This window comes from Maudiozyma barnettii, assembly GCF_903064755.1.
Source record: "Maudiozyma barnettii strain CLIB 1767 genome assembly, contig: KABA2_13, whole genome shotgun sequence".
NCBI classification, from domain to species: Eukaryota; Fungi; Ascomycota; class Saccharomycetes; order Saccharomycetales; family Saccharomycetaceae; genus Maudiozyma; species Maudiozyma barnettii.
The window spans coordinates 198714-216145 of record NW_024545250.1 but is presented as its reverse complement, the minus strand read 5'-3'; the positions used below and the strand labels follow the sequence as shown (position 1 = coordinate 216145).

General features: G+C 33.5%; 9 protein-coding genes across 9 annotated transcripts; 3 read left to right on the top strand and 6 right to left on the bottom strand.

Annotated features, from left to right (window-relative positions):
* Positions 1-174: 174 nt before the first annotated feature.
* KABA2_13S02178 (short-chain dehydrogenase/reductase) lies at positions 175-1089 on the bottom strand (the record flags this gene model as incomplete). The annotated part of the gene is made up of 1 exon (XM_041552974.1): positions 175-1089. One exon carries the CDS (start codon positions 1087-1089, stop codon positions 175-177), a length of 915 nt encoding a protein of 304 aa, XP_041408908.1.
* A 610-nt stretch (positions 1090-1699) lies between these two features.
* On the top strand, positions 1700-2815 carry IWR1 (Iwr1p; the record flags this gene model as incomplete). Its single annotated transcript, XM_041552973.1, has 1 exon — positions 1700-2815. The coding sequence occupies one exon, from the start codon at positions 1700-1702 to the stop codon at positions 2813-2815; it is 1116 nt and encodes a 371-aa protein (XP_041408907.1).
* A 133-nt stretch (positions 2816-2948) lies between these two features.
* Positions 2949-5195, bottom strand: NUP84 (Nup84p; the record flags this gene model as incomplete). Its single annotated transcript, XM_041552972.1, has 1 exon — positions 2949-5195. The coding sequence occupies one exon, from the start codon at positions 5193-5195 to the stop codon at positions 2949-2951; it is 2247 nt and encodes a 748-aa protein (XP_041408906.1).
* A 436-nt stretch (positions 5196-5631) lies between these two features.
* CYK3 (Cyk3p) lies at positions 5632-8625 on the bottom strand (the record flags this gene model as incomplete). Its single annotated transcript, XM_041552971.1, has 1 exon — positions 5632-8625. The coding sequence occupies one exon, from the start codon at positions 8623-8625 to the stop codon at positions 5632-5634; it is 2994 nt and encodes a 997-aa protein (XP_041408905.1).
* Positions 8626-9481: 856 nt separating this feature from the next.
* Positions 9482-10438, top strand: HEM25 (Hem25p; the record flags this gene model as incomplete). Its single annotated transcript, XM_041552970.1, has 1 exon — positions 9482-10438. The coding sequence occupies one exon, from the start codon at positions 9482-9484 to the stop codon at positions 10436-10438; it is 957 nt and encodes a 318-aa protein (XP_041408904.1).
* Positions 10439-10582: 144 nt separating this feature from the next.
* YFH1 (ferroxidase) lies at positions 10583-11101 on the bottom strand (the record flags this gene model as incomplete). Its single annotated transcript, XM_041552969.1, has 1 exon — positions 10583-11101. One exon carries the CDS (start codon positions 11099-11101, stop codon positions 10583-10585), a length of 519 nt encoding a protein of 172 aa, XP_041408903.1.
* Positions 11102-11564: 463 nt separating this feature from the next.
* EXP1 (Exp1p) lies at positions 11565-11951 on the top strand (the record flags this gene model as incomplete). Its single annotated transcript, XM_041552968.1, has 1 exon — positions 11565-11951. The coding sequence occupies one exon, from the start codon at positions 11565-11567 to the stop codon at positions 11949-11951; it is 387 nt and encodes a 128-aa protein (XP_041408902.1).
* Positions 11952-12097: 146 nt separating this feature from the next.
* On the bottom strand, positions 12098-14284 carry UBP1 (ubiquitin-specific protease UBP1; the record flags this gene model as incomplete). The annotated part of the gene is made up of 1 exon (XM_041552967.1): positions 12098-14284. The coding sequence occupies one exon, from the start codon at positions 14282-14284 to the stop codon at positions 12098-12100; it is 2187 nt and encodes a 728-aa protein (XP_041408901.1).
* An 895-nt stretch (positions 14285-15179) lies between these two features.
* On the bottom strand, positions 15180-16613 carry PUB1 (Pub1p; the record flags this gene model as incomplete). Its single annotated transcript, XM_041552966.1, has 1 exon — positions 15180-16613. The coding sequence occupies one exon, from the start codon at positions 16611-16613 to the stop codon at positions 15180-15182; it is 1434 nt and encodes a 477-aa protein (XP_041408900.1).
* Between the last annotated feature and the right edge of the window lie 819 nt (positions 16614-17432).

Below are 17432 nucleotides of genomic sequence, written 5' to 3'. Positions count from 1 at the left end.
AGAACGTTATGTGCTTCCCCTGTAACTTTATGGTATTCTAATTTTTTAAATAATAATCTTTTGATAATTGATATGTCTAGAGTATTTAAGCATATTTATTTTGATAGCATTAAATGTTATGTAACGCTTTTTCGATAGTAAACGATAAAGATAGGATGATCCTAATTAATTAATTTACAATGCAGTAACCTTATTCATCCCACTCATATGTTTTATCATCCATACAAATGGCCAATCTAACGAGTTATAAACAGGTAACAGATTTGTATAATAAGGTCTTCGGATTATACTGCTATTGTTTGACTCAATAGCATTAATAATATCCAAGGATAATTTGGTAGGGTCGACATCTGGAGCCAGCACTTTAGATGGTGTGCTCACAACCTCGAACATTTTTGTCTCTAACTTCCCAGGACATACTAACACTGTGTTTACATGGCAGCAAGGAATTTTTGCAATGTGATCCGTAAGAAGTCTATGAAATGCTGTTAACGTTGCCTTCGATGCACCATATGTTGATAATCTTGCAGGAGTAGTCTCTCCTAGGATGGACGAAACGTTTACGATACAGCCAGACATCTTTTCTAATAAGTGTGGTAAAAATAAGGTTGTCAGGTAATATGCACCCAAAAAATTGATATTAATTACACTATCAATTTGATTATCTTCAGTGGTAAAGATAGTCTCGATTGTTGTCTTTCCAGCATTATTGATAAGAATGGATATGTACCCAAAATCTGCAATAACTTTTTCATATAACCGTTTAACCTGTCCTTCATCCGAAATATCACACTTAAGGAAAAGGATATTTGGGTTATTTAAATATTCAGGAATTGGCGGCACGACGTCAACCACAATAATCTTTCTGGAAGGTTTTGTGAGCAACAACTTAACAATTTCAGAACCGAGACCATTGGCACCTCCAGTAATTAAGGACACTGTTTCTTCATTAAAATGAAATCTTTTATAATTGTTAAAATATCCATATTTCTGTGCCTTTGCAATTATATATTTGGCTGGCATACTATTTAGAGTGAATCGAATAATTGGGCATTTAATACCTTGAATTTTGAAATTTTCTAAAGTCATTGTGAGTGGATAAATTGTATTCTTGATTTTTGAAGTTTTTACTACGAAAGATGCTACAAATTACTTTATTAAAATCAAGTTTTTAAACTTTATTGAGTTATGGATAATATTAAAACGTTGTTATATGGATTATTTTATTTTGACGCAAAATATTTTTTGCATAATATTGGGTTTCATTTTGACGTATGAACCAGAATTTTCATAAATATCAACTAAACTATAAAATATATATTTTCGAAGTCTTACATTCAATTGGCACACCTGTACCAAGTTTAACTCAACCCTTAAACCTGTAAAATGATGATACTTTCACAAACTTGATGTAGATTCTTGCCAAGCAGTTTAATATCTCAATTAGATCTTACTTGCTATTATGGTTACAGTTTTCTTGGGTAACGCCGCCCCTTACCGGAACTATGTAAAAATGGAATTATTTGACTGACAAAGAACGAACATAAGAGATACTTTCCTTTAAACAGGAATTCAGAATTAAATATAAAGATAATTTGTCAACTGGTTGGAAGGTAACCTATATAATACCGTGATAAAAACCTCAAGAAAATCTTTTAACTTGTAATACATATTTCAATTTAACAATTTCCATTTCGCAATGACAAAAGCCCCAGAATTTATTAGAGTGAAAAGAAGGAGAGATGAGGGATCTGTACATGCACTTCTAATCGATGAAGACAAGAGAGTTAAGAGGGCTAAATACGTATTTAAACTCCAAAAGACAATAAATGAAAATTCATATGAGAACGAAAAAGAAACAAATACTCCCTTATTAAAACTAACTAATGATGATGGTCGACATTTTGTCTTGGAGCAACACAAGAGAAAAAGAGGTAAAACTGATAGTGATAACGAGATTGAACCACAATTGGATAAACATGGCGACCATACAGATAAACTACCGACAGATATTGCTCAAATGGTTAGTAGTTATTTGAAATTACAAACAAATAATGATTCCTCTCAACTAGGCTCAAATCAACGAAAGAAACCAACCAAAAAGAGATATCTAAACTCTGTAGCATCCCTACCAAGTCAAGATTACGTTTACGATATTTATCACTTGGAGATGGTTCCTGATACTGAATTGTTAACATATGACGGCGATAATAGTGTTGGGTTTGTGAAGATTGTTAACAAATATATTGATTTACTTCCCGATGATGAAGAATACTCTGATTCTCAAATAAAATCTGACGACGAAGACTCCAATGATGAAAATTATTATCAAAATGATTATCCTGAAGATGAAGATGATGACAGATCAATCCTTTTTGGTGAAGAAGGTGAAGGGATTGCTGACGAGGAAGATGAATTGAGTAAAAGTCAACAAGTATCTGAATTACAGAAATGGGGGGTTGTACCTTCGAATGTAGAGGAATGGGAAGAATCGAAGAGTGGCGATCAAACAGTTAACAACGCCAACGAATATGCTGAATTGTTTAATAAATATGAAGAAAGTGAAAATATCTTATATTCGATCAATAAAAATCATGTTGTGGATGTTGACATGGATAATACACGACAAGTTTATTATGACGAAGATGACCATATTGAGATAAATGATACTATCCGTAATGCTAGTGCTGAAAATGATAATGATGACAACTATGAATACGAAAGGAATACGTTCTTTGAAACCGATAGAGATGATCCTCTGGCCCAGCACAGAGACAAGATTTTTGGCGAATTACAAAGGAAAATAAATGAGTAATGTGGCATAGATTTCATATAAAACAAATCAATAAATATATATATCTATGGATTATGAATTATGCATATATTTTGTTCATGAACTATCAATAATATATATTTGGATATATAATTGTAATAATTATCTATTATATTTATGCTACAAGTGTTGCTGTATGAGCAACCAATTTCAAATATTCCTTCAATCTCCCACACGATTGGAACAAAAGGTAGATTTTATCGGTTTCGTTCGCTACCAAGTTTGTGAAACCTAAGGCATCATTAATAAAAGTTGGAATCTTTAGTAGTTCAGCTGCTTCCACCAAACCCTTGTGTAGTTCAATTATTAAGTATGGCGTATACAAGGCTCTTATTTCATACAATACGGCAAAATCTTCTCTATTTTCGTCTTCTGTGAGCGATATCAGAAAACTCTTAGCTAAATCAATTGAATATTTTGAATATCGTTGGAATATTTCTATTAAAGTTGGAATATTTGACTCCGAATTTAAAAGTTTCACAGCTTTTTGCCAATCTCTATATTTCTTAAATCCTGTGACAAGTGACTGGTACTGCTCGATTTCCTTAACAACAACATCCTCATCAAAAACAATATCTGAACTATCGAGTGATACCAACTCTGCTTTATAATTTCTTAGCAACTCTTCGATTTGGTTACTTTCCATGAAATATTGCAGTGTCCCCACTTTACCATTTATTAATAGCCGTCTGGACATTGCTACCATAGAATGCAGCACATCAGTGTACAAACGGCCTTCAATTAACCATTCTACCCCGAATAACAAATGTCTGTCGATATCCGATATATCATACGTCACATTAATAGATTGATCAGGTGAATAATAACTTTCAGTTTCTTGGAAGACCCGTTCTGTAGTTTTCTTTAAAATATTATTTTTCGGAAGTCTTAGAAGGTTTATCAGATCTAATTGGGATCGTCTAATCGAAGTATCTTCGATAGTGCACAAGATAAATGAATATGCATCAACAACACTGCCTTCGTCTAGGAAACTTATATAAACAGGAATAGATTCATAAAGACCGCGCAATTTCAATACAGAAACATATGCTGTCACAAGTTTTAATTTATCAGCATTTGAAACAATACCGGGTTCAATTATATCCAATATTATAGTCAAATGAGTCATTATTCTCAGTAAGTAAGGCTCATCTAACAAATCATTGCTTGTTTCAAATCCTTTAACAATATCGAGTAGCATATCAACAGAAGAATGAATCATCGTAGGTAAAGTATTTAAAATAACAGAGCCGATCAATGCTCTAATCGGATGCGTGCTCTCATCCATATGCTTGGACGACACCACATTCAAAACTGTTTCTAACGATGGAGATTGCATTGGAATTGGCGTAATAATCTCACGTATGTCAGCTTTATCTTCTTTCAATAAATAATTACCTACTTCAATTTGAATAATTTGATTCAAATTTAGTAATAATTCTGACTCCCAATTAGAGTCAGCAAGAATATCGTCATTCGGTGTAGTGCCTGACAGAAAGCTGTAAATTGCACGCTCGTATACATCAAGTTGCGTCTGATAAGATAAATTAAACACAGCAGTTCTCCATAAAGTACGTTTTTTAATACCTAGTTGTGTATCAAATTCTGTAGCCAATTGTTCATCAATTTTAGGGTTTATGTATTCTTGCATACCACACATAATCATACACAATGTTAAATTTTCGGACATCCTACACTCATCGAAGGCCTCCTCAAATTTCCCAGCAATCAATAAATGGTAAATATATTTGAAGAAAATATGATCCTGTTCCTTATCTTTTATGTCAATATTGTTTGAGTTTTCAGGATCACGTAGAGGACAGTCTAAATCTGCACTTTTTAAACCGCCCGCGATCAATGAATTAGACCACTTAGATGTCATCAGATTTGATGGTCTTTCTACCTCTGGCATATTTTGCTGTAACCAAACAATTATTATCCAAATCTGGTACAAACTTTTATTTTCAAACATCAATTTCTTTTCGAATACAGCATTTGAATTATAGGAATGAATTGCCATAGGAGACGAATGAGTTCCATCATCATTTACTTGGTTATTAGAAACTCTAAAACTTAAAAGAAGATCTACTAGGTGCCAGAATTTTGCTTCTAATTCCCAATCATTGTATGTTGAATCATGAATCCCCGAACTTAAAAGATGTGCCGCAGATTGAGCAGCAATAGATCTGAACTCTTTTATCATATCAAATGGATCTAGAGGATTGTCTGTATTAGTACCATTTTCATTCTCTTCAGATTTACCGAGGGATTCAATGATATATTCCTTTAAAATATTAGTAAAGCTGATGAAATGTTGTGATTGTACAGCACCATCTTCTAGGCTATCTACTTCCATTGACATTTTTAGAGATAGGAATAAATTTAATTTATTCAAAATTCTGTGTTGATCGGTTTATATGTTTTAGTCGTTATTATAATGGAAGATGATATGCCGATGCCAGTTTCCAATTTGATATTTTATTTACAAATTTCTTTAATCTATTAAGTAACAGAATTTCAAGACGCTTCAAGAACCATAAAATCCCAACAAAAAATATTTCAGGAAATACTCGTTCAAAGCGATATTTATCGAAGTTATTAAAGTAAAACAACTCACTACCATAAATCTACATTTTTATATAACCACTCATTTCCCATTTTTAACCTTAATTATACTCATTATTATATGCAGATTGTGCAATTTTGATGCAATTATTTAATGGATGTAATATATATACATAAATACTTTATCCTTCTATAGTACATTTTATCTTGGATGAATGGATGTGGTATATGACCTATGAAATGCAGATCCACTCTGAAAAAGGACACCAGCCAATACCAGAGTCGGCCTTAATTAAACCCGTCCATATACCTTCTTCTTTAAAAGTTATAGATGTATTCCAAGTTCCGTGTGTTGTGTTTGGATATTGTTTTTTCATTTCATATATCTTACCTGAAGGGGATTTGATGGCCATAGGTTGTCTCTTATTTTTCACTGTATTACCATCATCAATGATGTTTCCACTGTCAGTATAAATTACTCCATCATAAGGGTTCTGGATGATATCAAAGTTGTATTCATTATTTATAAATAAATAACGGTTTTGTGGCTCTTTAATATAAGTTTCAACATTTTGAACATTCTCCGATGGAACTCGAATAACAAATTCAAATTTCATTTCTTCCTTTCTATGTTCTAACGGGACAAGCATAGATAGTGGATGGACATTAGCAATCGACACTTGCTTCCCTCTTAGCCCCGAGTGAATATATAACGAACCAGAAGAAGCACCAGGTGGTAGAACAGCTTTAATGACAGCAATACGACGCCCAGATTCAGGTTTATGTTTTTTGATCTGCGTCAATGCCAAATTCATTTCAGAATATCTCCTTGCTGTTGCTGAGTCGTTATTATCCGGTATAGCTACCACAGAAGCAAATATTTCGATATCATTTGGAATCTCTAAAGAACATTCATAAATTTCAGAATATTCAAGATATGAAAGAGCTGTACTGAAATTGTGCAAAGATAAATCATTCTTAAAAAATGAAGGGAATACCAATGGTAAATGCAATGCAGATAACTGATCAATACTAGGAACAATGTGTTGTTCAAATTCTCTTGGTGGAATATGAGTGTAAATAAACTTCAATGGTTCGACTAGAAAATAACTATCATCAGCAGTCTTCCTTTTATGGTTATCGATGAATGCATGGATAGGATTAGTAGCATTACCAAGAATAACATCAATAAATCTCCATTCTCTGTTAATTAAAACACGTAACCAGCAATGATTATATTTAAATTCACTAGTTTTGTTACCTGGTGTCTTTAAGAATCCAATTACGATTTCACATGTGATCCCTAATGAGTTTGCAATCTTTTTGAATAACCAAGTTAATTGGTATGGTGTACAATGCTTCTTGTGCAGGATTTCGTTTAAGTTAGTTGGTTCTGAACTAAAATCTGAACTACCATTGTCATCTACAAGATCAAACATTTCTGTACAGAAAATGTAAAGACCTCTTAATTTTTCCAAAGTAGTACCGTATCTAGCCGAAAATGTGGTAGTTGTCCATGTACTCAATTTCAAGTCGTTCTTCTTCGAGCATCGTTTTCTTGTCATTTGATCAATATAATCGGTATTTAATTCAGTCAAAAGTAAATCAAGAGTTCCTGGAGTTGTACCCATTTTAGTCTCGTTTGTGTTTAAACCATTATAAATAGAATCTTGTGGATGAAGAACCAATTCTTGATCGTTTTCTAAAGCTCTCATATACCTTGGATGTTTTTCATATTTTGTTAATGTTCGAGATCTATTGACCTGTGATTTAACTGTAATCCAATCCTTAGCCTCTGAATGGGATCCTGAAACAGAGCAATTTATATTCAAATTTTCTAAAGAAGGCAACACAGGAAAACTGTTACTATTTGGAATATTACTATTATTATTATTATTATTATTATTATTATTATAGATATTAGCTGACCTTGGTAATATTTTCCTTAATAAATTCCCCATTTGACCGTTATTTGAATTTGACAGTGAAACTTTATTACTACTGTTTGGAGAATCATTCGAATATGATCCAGCATTAATCGAGTTTTGTAATAAATCTATATCATTTGAGGATGACAAAGGTGCTGCTTGTGATCTTTGTAAAGAGTCTGAAAATGATTGAGCATATTTATGTCTTGCAAAACTTCCTGCACTAGTGGCACTAAAATCACTCATTAGGGCGAAACTATTCTCACTATCAGTCGTTGATGAATCCATATACCTTGAATTTGAAAAGGAATTGGATGATGTATTTTGATGCAAATAAGGTAATCTAGTACTACCTTCTAATGAACGTCTTGCGAGATCATCCATATCGTCATCATTTTCATAATAGTGATGATGTTGATGATGACGATGATTATGATAATACCGATCATCGTATGATTGATTATGCTTTTGTCTGGATTCAGTAACATCATTTGAAGAATATGATTTAATGGGTCCACCTGACCGATTAGAGACTCTAGAGAGTCTCTTTGATGACATATTAGGTAAAGGTGGCAAAGGTGGTAAAGGATGATCATTTATATTCCCATTTTGGTGACGTGGTTTCACAGTACTTGATGGTCCTAATGCCGATTTTCTTCTGTTTGATCCTAAATCTGGAGATGATTGATGTTGATATTGCTCATAAAAGGGATAATTGTTTCTAGACATATGCTTCTTTACTGTGTAGTTGTTATGTGTGGGACTCGAAGGAGATGACGAATATGGTGAGTTATATGTTGGTGATGACGGTGATGAGTGTAAAGAATCTGTTGAGACAGATGTTGCAATAGGAGACAAGTTGCGGTTTCCATTACCTTTACCATTTGAACTTGCCTGTTTCGTATCCCTAGAGGTTCTATTCAAACGTGATGATCGATTTTCATTAATTGATCTCATTGGAATATCGGGAATCACCACTTTCTGTTTTGAATTCTGATCAGGATTCTTATTCAGAAACGGTGATGAAGTTGAACCACCAGTTGCTATTGTTGTCGTTGTTGATGCCATCATTTGTGATCGTGATAATGATTGATTGTTCTGTTGTTGTATTAGTGTTACAAAATTATGTGGGAAATAACCCGCACATTTCGAGTTTCTCATCAATTTCCCATAATACCAGTCACCGGTCACTCTAGTGACCTCCATGACGTCTCCTTCGATAAATCCGAGATCACCTTTCGTTTGACCAGACCAACCGTATCTCGCCCTTACTCTAAAGGGTAGTTTAATTTCTGACATTGATGCTTATTATTATAATTATAATTATGTGTGTGTAATTGAATGCAAATGAGATGTAATGTTTGTGGATCATATAATGATCTCTTATGATTGATGTATGAATAGTAAAGAACCAGCGAACAAAAATTGATTGTAATTGATTAATGAAATGTTGTACTTTGGATGAATTTAACTGTCCTTACTGTCAAAGCATGGAAAACGGACAAATTCATAGACACAACTGTTCCCTGAACTAGCAAAGAACCTAAACAAGAAATTCAAACAATCGTCAAAAGACTGTCCAAACCTCAACATTACATTATATATATCAAGAGATGTTGAACTCTCAAGCGAGTAGCTTGTTCTCCCATCCAGATCAAATATTCTATTTCAGTTCCAGCAGGTGAACCTCGACGACCAGCCATCTGCATTTTAATCAGCAGTTCCGCCTGCGTTTCTAAGTCTGAATATATATATATCAATTTTTGCTTCGCTTCTTTTCGCCCAGCGCTCTGGCCCCTCTGACTGTCTACTGACATAATCAAAATGTACGTAATACAAACGAAGCTTTTTGTGTGCGTGAAGTAAGCAAAGAGGGCAGTGGAAGGGGGAAAACATAATGGACAGCACTCGAGCGAAGTTTCATTAAGATGTCAAGATGAGACCAAGGCAAGGGAACGTATGTGTATTGTTGTTCTGGTCGTGGTGGTGGGGACAAGGGTTGCGAGTTCAGTTGTTCAAGTGATCTGCAAGTGGATGCAGAACGGTGACATGATTACCTAGGTATGTAAGCAGCATTAACGTCCATTTTTTGTAAAAGTAGTAGATTATATATAGATATAGATATACTGGAGTTAAATACATGTAAATAGAAGAGATGGCAGAGAGAAAAGAGGATGTGAAACCGAAGACTGATTCTACTGCACATCTGATCGGTGGGTTTATAGGTGGTCTGACAGCCGCAGTGGCACTACAACCACTGGATCTGTTAAAGACAAGAATACAACAACAACCTAAAGGTACTGTGTCAAAGGGTAATAATGTTGGTTCAATGATTGCAAAATTGGTGAAGGAAAACCCTTTACAATTATGGAGAGGTACGCTACCTTCTGCTTTGCGTACCTCAATTGGTAGTGGTCTATACTTATCATGTTTAAACTCGATGAGAACTCAGGTCGCTTTACTTCATTCGAGAAGAACTGGTGAAATAATCCATACATCAAGAAGTAGTAAACTGCCTGAATTGTCGATGGGTGCAAACTTAGTTACAGGTGCTATTGCTAGAGGTCTTGTAGGGTATATTACAATGCCGATCACTATTATTAAAGTTCGTTATGAATCAACCTTTTATGATTATCATAGTTTAAAGGATGCGGTAGTAGATATATATCGTATTGATAAGATTAGTGGGTTTTTCAAAGGGTTCGGTGCAACTTGTCTTAGAGATGCTCCTTATGCAGGGTTATATGTCTTATTATATGAAAAGGCTAAAGATATAACACCATTTATATTACCTTCAAGATTAATTTTATATGAGGATTCCTCTAAGCATAATAAATATAGTACATTTACCTCAACTTTAATTAATACGACAAGTGCATTTGTGGCAGCAGGGATTGCTACAACGATTACAGCCCCATTTGATACATTGAAGACTCGTATGCAATTGGAACCAAATAAATTCAGCAATTTTCTAATGACTTTTAATCATATGTGGAAAAATGAAAGTCCATTATCATTATTTAGTGGATTAAGTATGAGACTTACCAGAAAAGCATTCAGTGCAGGCATAGCTTGGAGTATATATGAAGAATTGATTAAAAGATTCATGTAAATAGAAATTCGTATATTTAGACATACTTATTATAGCATTAATAAAACATACAACATAATATCTTTTTAAATATATTTATCTTATATACATGCGGGGGTATGGTAAATAATCATCGAATTTAAATTACTAATATTACGACAGAATTTAAATATCTCCTAATGAAGCACCTGGAATTGCCTGTTGTAACTCAGCTGTCAATAGATTGGTTAGATTTAACCCATTTCTTAGTGATATCCATTGTCCTTTATATAGATCGAATCTATTTGGACCAGATACAGGCGATGCTATCCATATTTGCTTATTAGGTGGTTGTTTATTGATCACATAGGGACCAAGACCTGTGATTTCCAAGGTCATTACACCATGGTTCAATTCCACATCAGGTAACTCATTTGGATTGTCTTCACTCAATTCTTCTAGCCCCGTTACTAAATTTTCTAAATATTCATCTGCTGCATTATGATAGTCATTTAACGTTAAATTGGCGACTTCTTTTGGGATTTCATTACCAAACGTACTGTTGATATTGTGTTCGGCATATCCTCTAATAAACAAGTTTTTGCCAATATATTTATTCTTTATAGAACTTAACAATGGAATTCTTCTAGTTGATTGTCTTAATGCTACCCTTGGTAACTGCGCTACAAAAATAAGTCTGAACATTTTATTTTTATCTATTTATTTTACTCTCTGTATTTCACCCTTCGATATATATAGACCACTTGATTTGCTGTGTAGTAATTTCAACTGATCGATTAGTTACCTTAACATAACTTATATTTAATACACATTTATTCCTTCTTGATGATTATAAATACAATAATTGCAGTTCTAATCGTATCCGTCCCCTGCTTGAATATTTCGGATTTCACGCTCAACCAGGAATTTTAGAACAAATCAACTGAGGTAGAGGCAAACTGCGAAAACAAAGACAAACTAAGAGATGGGATAATTTCATCGACGATGAGCATTTTTTTTTTTTATAAGACTCATATTCCAACTTACCCCTATGACAAAAAAGAAAGAAGACTAACTTTTTACATTTCATGTCAATAGGTGCTCGTAGTATATTTGGACATATATACTCAGTGGATTCGAGGAAGGGAAAAAAAGAAATAATAGTAAGATGGAACTATATGGATATTTGATTGTTTTATTAATCATAGTAGCATTCATTGCTTTATTACCGTTAATATCAGGTGTAGGTGGTTTTAATAAAGGTGACGGTACAACAGAAGGAAAAAATAAAGCGACGATTAACTTTAAGCTAAAAGAAGATCAGGACAATAAAGGTAAGTCATCTACTTTTGCTAATTCACATAAATTCGCCGTCGATAACAAGACAGGGTTGAAGAGAAGAGTTATTGGAAAATATGATAACGACCCAAATTCTTTCGATTATGATCTTAATGAATTAATCGATGAAGATGCCAATGAAGAAAGAAAAATACAAGAAGATAGATACGCCAGTTTTAAAGGTAAAGAGGAAGAATTGTATGATGAACTTGCATAATTTGATACTTTGATTTGAACTGTTTACATTTAAATACACACCTGTATATTAGATATAATATTATAAAATTGTTTGATATTTTATTACTTTTATATGCGATATTATATACTTTTGATGTACGAATACATTTTTTATACGTGTTTTGTTCAATTTAATTTATCTTCAGTTTGCATGGTTTCCAAACTTTCTGATAATTGTTCATCTCCTGTTAATAGTTCATCATTTTGATTGTTATTTGGACAATTTTCTGAATGTTCATTAATATCTGTTCCAGTGGCTTCTAAATCCTGAGCTTCTGGGATAACTTCAGTAGAAAAATCTTCTTCCTCATATGTTGCAATATCATCATTCATTTGGCCAGTAGTTTGATCGTAATCATATTCGTAAAACAACATGAATACACCTGGAGTAGACAATACTTCAGCTTCGTCAACAACATCTGCAGTTTCATCAGAAATTCTCCACCACAGTCCTCTATGTTTTCTAAAGACAATATAATGGCCATAGTTGTGAGTACCATAATGAATGATAACAGCCCTCAATGAATAAGTCAATGGTGTAGCAGGAACTGTGGACAGTTTTGGAACAATTAATTCATCAGTAGGTTCATCCATATTTGCTTCTGGATCAGATTCTTCGCTGTCAGAGTCTCGTTTATTTTCCAAACCTACATGATCACTATCACTATCAGCATTATTTTCAATATGTTCAACTTCTACTCCATCCTTCGCATCAATAGCATCCTCTTTAGTCTTTATAATTTTTCTTCTAATCGTGTTCCCTAAAGAGTCAATTTCTTCGATGTAATCAACATCTTCTTCTTCCTGGCCATGTTGTTCAGTAGAATAATCAGAATCATCCATTTCACCACCAATTGGATCATAATCAGTTACATCTTTACGTCTAGCATTTTGGGCGTTGTAGCCCTCATCATCACTATCTTCATCACTATCTTCAAATTCTTGTTCAAATTTGTGATGTAAATTAGCATAGTACTCACCTCCAACGTTTTCATCCTCACTAGACTCATCTGCTAAAGGTTCCTTTTTGGATAAAGGTAATCTAGCATCCAAATTGATCTCATCAGGGGTGCAACACCATGGTCCTAAGTTAATCCTAGATTTGAATAATACCCTTGAGTTATTTTTTCTGATCATGTATGTACGTGGGTCAAAAACAGATCTATTAATATGGATGGATAATAATGGAGGTGGCCTCGACATAATAATTTGTTTAGATTTAGAACATTTACGAACCATATTATCTGTGTGTAATTCCTTGTAATCTTCATCATCAATCACAGGTTTTGACAATACTTTGTCTAGTTGTGCAATTCTTCCCTTAATAGCTGATGCTAATTTGTCAGGCATTGAACTGTTAGATTCAATTTGGTTTTGCAAATGTTCCCGAACGGCGTTAAGGGCACAACGATTACAATCGACACCTTCAATTATTTCAGGTTTGTTCCACTCATTTAATAATTCAGTTAATTTCAAAGTTGCACCGATATTTTCACTTGGTAAGTTTAAACTTAGGCCAGAAAATACAGAATACCTAATCCCTCCATTTTCACCGCATGTCAAACATCCAACTCTTTCGACGGTTGTACCATCTAATGGTGTAATCAATTTAAAAGGAGTATAATAGTTCTCTTGTTTTGATTCGACCAAATTTGGTTCAATTTGGTCAGTTGGGATGTAAACAGTACCAACTTTTTGTAAGTCGTCTTGGTTCAATAGCGCATCAGTTGGGAGATCCTTTTGGCTGACATGTTTTTTGTTATTAAAGTTATAAACCTTCTTTTCATCCTTTTCCTCTTCGTTGACCAACTTTACGTCCTTTTCTAAATCTAGTAAAATCTGTTGGAAAAATTCCTGTGCATCTTCTTGATCATAACCTAAAATGATATTTTTGTTTGGTCCGTTAGACATGGTTTTCAATAATTTAGTAGTTTCGAACCAAGCTCTTTGCTTCCCATATTTGCCATCAAGTTTGTTCAGTAAATCCAGAAGTGTAATGGAAAATTTAATCTCATTCGAATTATCTTCACCTTTGACGATAGTATCTTGTAAGAATTTCATTAGCTCCTGGGATGATGCCAAAGATTGAAGAACAGAGTTCATGAAACACGTATTACCTTCGTTCAGAAGACCAGCAAGATAACCACCTCTTTTCAAAAATGTTTCATTTTGGGTATATCTATTGTTATTTCTAGGCATTAGAAGGTTTCTAGTATTTCTCTTTACGTTTGTGTACATTCTCCTAGCAAAAGGTAAACTTAATTTAATTATCAGTAATGTTAGAAATAATTGGAAAATTTGATAAAGATTCATAAAACAGGGGTCAAATGAAAAAAACAATATAGGAAAGTGGAACGTTTGGAGATATCCTGATATTTTAAGCGCTCTTGTATATATATTTATTTCTTGTGATCTGTACCACAATTATAAAACGGCACTTAATCAAAGATAGGTATATGTGAATATAAAAAAGACCTCTTTAAGGATATATTTTTATTCGTTTTGGTTATTTTGCAGTTTAGAATAGCACTTAAAACTTAGAGTTTACGTATATTTTTATTCTTTTACTCATCATTTCATCAGAAAACTTCACCACAATATATCTTATTCTTATACAATTCTTCTTGTGATAGTTAACTGTTCAATGAAAAATTTTCACGTAGTATCCTACGTAGAGCGCGGCAACCATTGTAAGGGCGATGAATTTCAATATAGTATAACGTCAACAATCATTGGAATCAGAAATGTATTGAGCTAAAGAAGATGCATATAAATAAAAATATCAATCAATTAATTGATTAGGCTGTCTTAGTTGTGCTATTTACTAAATTTACATTCATACATAAAAGAAGGTCGTAATTATTTAAGAGTCGTTACTACAAACATGATAAAAGAGAAAAATAAAGTAGTAAAAGCTTTGTAATATGGTGATTATAACAAATAAAAAAGTAATATATTAAAGGAGTAAAAGAAAAAAATGATGTGAATGTATTAAGGATAATATAAAAGTTTGTAGTTCTTTTGACTGTCTCTTTTTACCATCAGATTCTCTAAGAACGGTTTTAAAGCAGAAATAAATTAAAGGGAAGGAGAAAAAAAGTTTATGTATCATCGAATCCCTACTCTAAAATGTTTCAGAAAAGTAAAATAAACAATAGAGGGACAGTATTAACATACATGTACAAACATATTTTAACTATCTCAATATTTATTGTTGTTGTGGTTCTTGTTGTTCTTGAGAAGGAATTTGTTGTTGTTGAGGATCGATCATTGGAGCATTACCCATCATAACTGGTGCCATCATACCTGGTTGTGGAGGACCTTGAGGTGGTTGAGGCATAAAGGTGTTTCTTTCTTTACCCCAACCAGTTCTTAGGTTTCTACCTTGGAATTGGAAGTTAGCTAAAGCAACAATACAAACAGCTGCTTGATCATGAGTATCGTATTTGATGAAACAACATCCCTTTTCAGGGTAATAACTGAAATCTAGAATGAAACCAAAGTTTTGTAATAATGGGATCAAGTCAGCTTCAGTAGCAAAATGTGGGATGTTACCAATGTAAGCAGTTGTGACTCTTTGTGGAGCTCTTCTGATCATATCATCGATAGCTTGCGGATTCACAGGTGGTGGAACCATTTGTTGTTGTTGTTGTTGCTGTTGTTGTTGCTGTTGTGGAGGTTGTTGTTGTTGTTGTTGTTGCATTGGTGGCATCATATTACCTTCAATTTGCATTGGGTGCATCATACCGTTGTTATTGTTGTTACTGTGGCTTCTGTTGTTATTACGGAAACCATTACCACCTCGGCGGTTGTTGTTGTTGTTGTTGTTATGGGTATGTTGGTTATTGTTCTCACGCTTGGTGGCCCAGTTTATTCTTATTGGTCTACCATTGATTTCTTTACCTTGTAGAGAATCCATAGCCTTTTGAGCTTCTTCTTGATCAGAGAAGGAAGCAAAACCGTAACCTCTAGATCTACCAGTTTGCATATCCCACATAACATGACCTTGAACAAAGGATGGGAATTCCTTGAAAGAAGCTCTCAAAGTTTCGTCATCGACATCAACACTTAGGTCACCGATAAACAAGTTGAAATTGTTTTCGTCAGAAGTGTTTTGTTGAGATTGGAAAGCCCAGTTGATCTTGACTTTCTTACTTTCTAATTGAATACCGTTCAAGGTTTGTAAAGCAACATTAGCATCATGATGAGTCAAATATTCGACAAAAGCGTAATTGACGTGAGCATTCTTCTTGTCAACCATGACCTTGACATCGGCAATTTGACCGGCAACTTGGAAGTATTGTTTCAAGACATCTTCAGTGATGGATTTGTCAAGATTACCAACGTAAAGAACTTTGTCGGAAGTTTCTCTACCACCTTGAGCAGCGTTAGCTGGAACAATGTTTTCATCCTTTTCATCACCTTCGGCAGTGGCAGTAGCAGTTTCACTGTCTTTCTTTTCAGAATCTTCAGCTTCAGTGGTAGAAGTTTCAGTTTCAGTTACAGTTTCCTTACCTTCTTCAGTTGTAGTTTCAACAGTAGTAGTGGTGGTGGTGGTAGTCTCAGTTGGAGTAGAGGTTGTTTCTTCAACAACAGTGGTAGATTCGACAACTGGGATGTTTTCTTGTTGTTCTTCGGCCATTCTGAACTAGTAAATGTGAGTGGGTGTTAAATTTATTTGTAAGTGAAAAAAAAAAGTAAGTTCAGTGATCTTAAAATGAAAAATGAATACTTTTAATCAATTGATATATTTGTATGATAATAACTTTTTTTTTTCAAACTGTTCTATCAATAAAAATGTAGAGTTGATTTACAAAATAACTATTAAAGTGGTATTGTAAATTGGAAAGAAAAAACAAAATAAAATAAAGGAATCAAAGGTATATACAAATCCAAATAGGAAGTCTTAATTGAGTTAGATTGAATTTAACAGATCAATTGAAATGAACAGAACAGAGCTTAAAATATTGAGTAACTTTAGTTATCACATATTCCATTACCAATTAAAATGGGAAAGAGAAAAAAAAGTATATTAGAAAGGTGAAAGAATCATTCCCTCAGAGAATAAGATGCAAAAAATATCATTCGCAGAGAATAAGAGGCAAAATAATTCAATAAAAACTTGCACTGAAAATTATGATGAAATAAAAGAAAGCAATATTGCAGTCAAATCGATTATAGAAACACCGCGGGTTTTGTTTTAATATTCATCGCTAATTTTTGCATCATTTTCTATTCTCTTCGCCGTTGTAGTTGTAAGTATCTTGTTTTAATTTGACCAAACAGTAAAAAAACAAAAAAAGGATGAAAGAATTAAAAGATATAAAAATCACCGTTGAGGGTAACCACTTCACACGTGACTTGGGCGGTTGCAGTAGTCTAGGACAGGGTATCGAAGTATAAACAGTCGTCAATTATATCAAATAGCAACATATTACATTTTTCATTACTGTAACGAAGT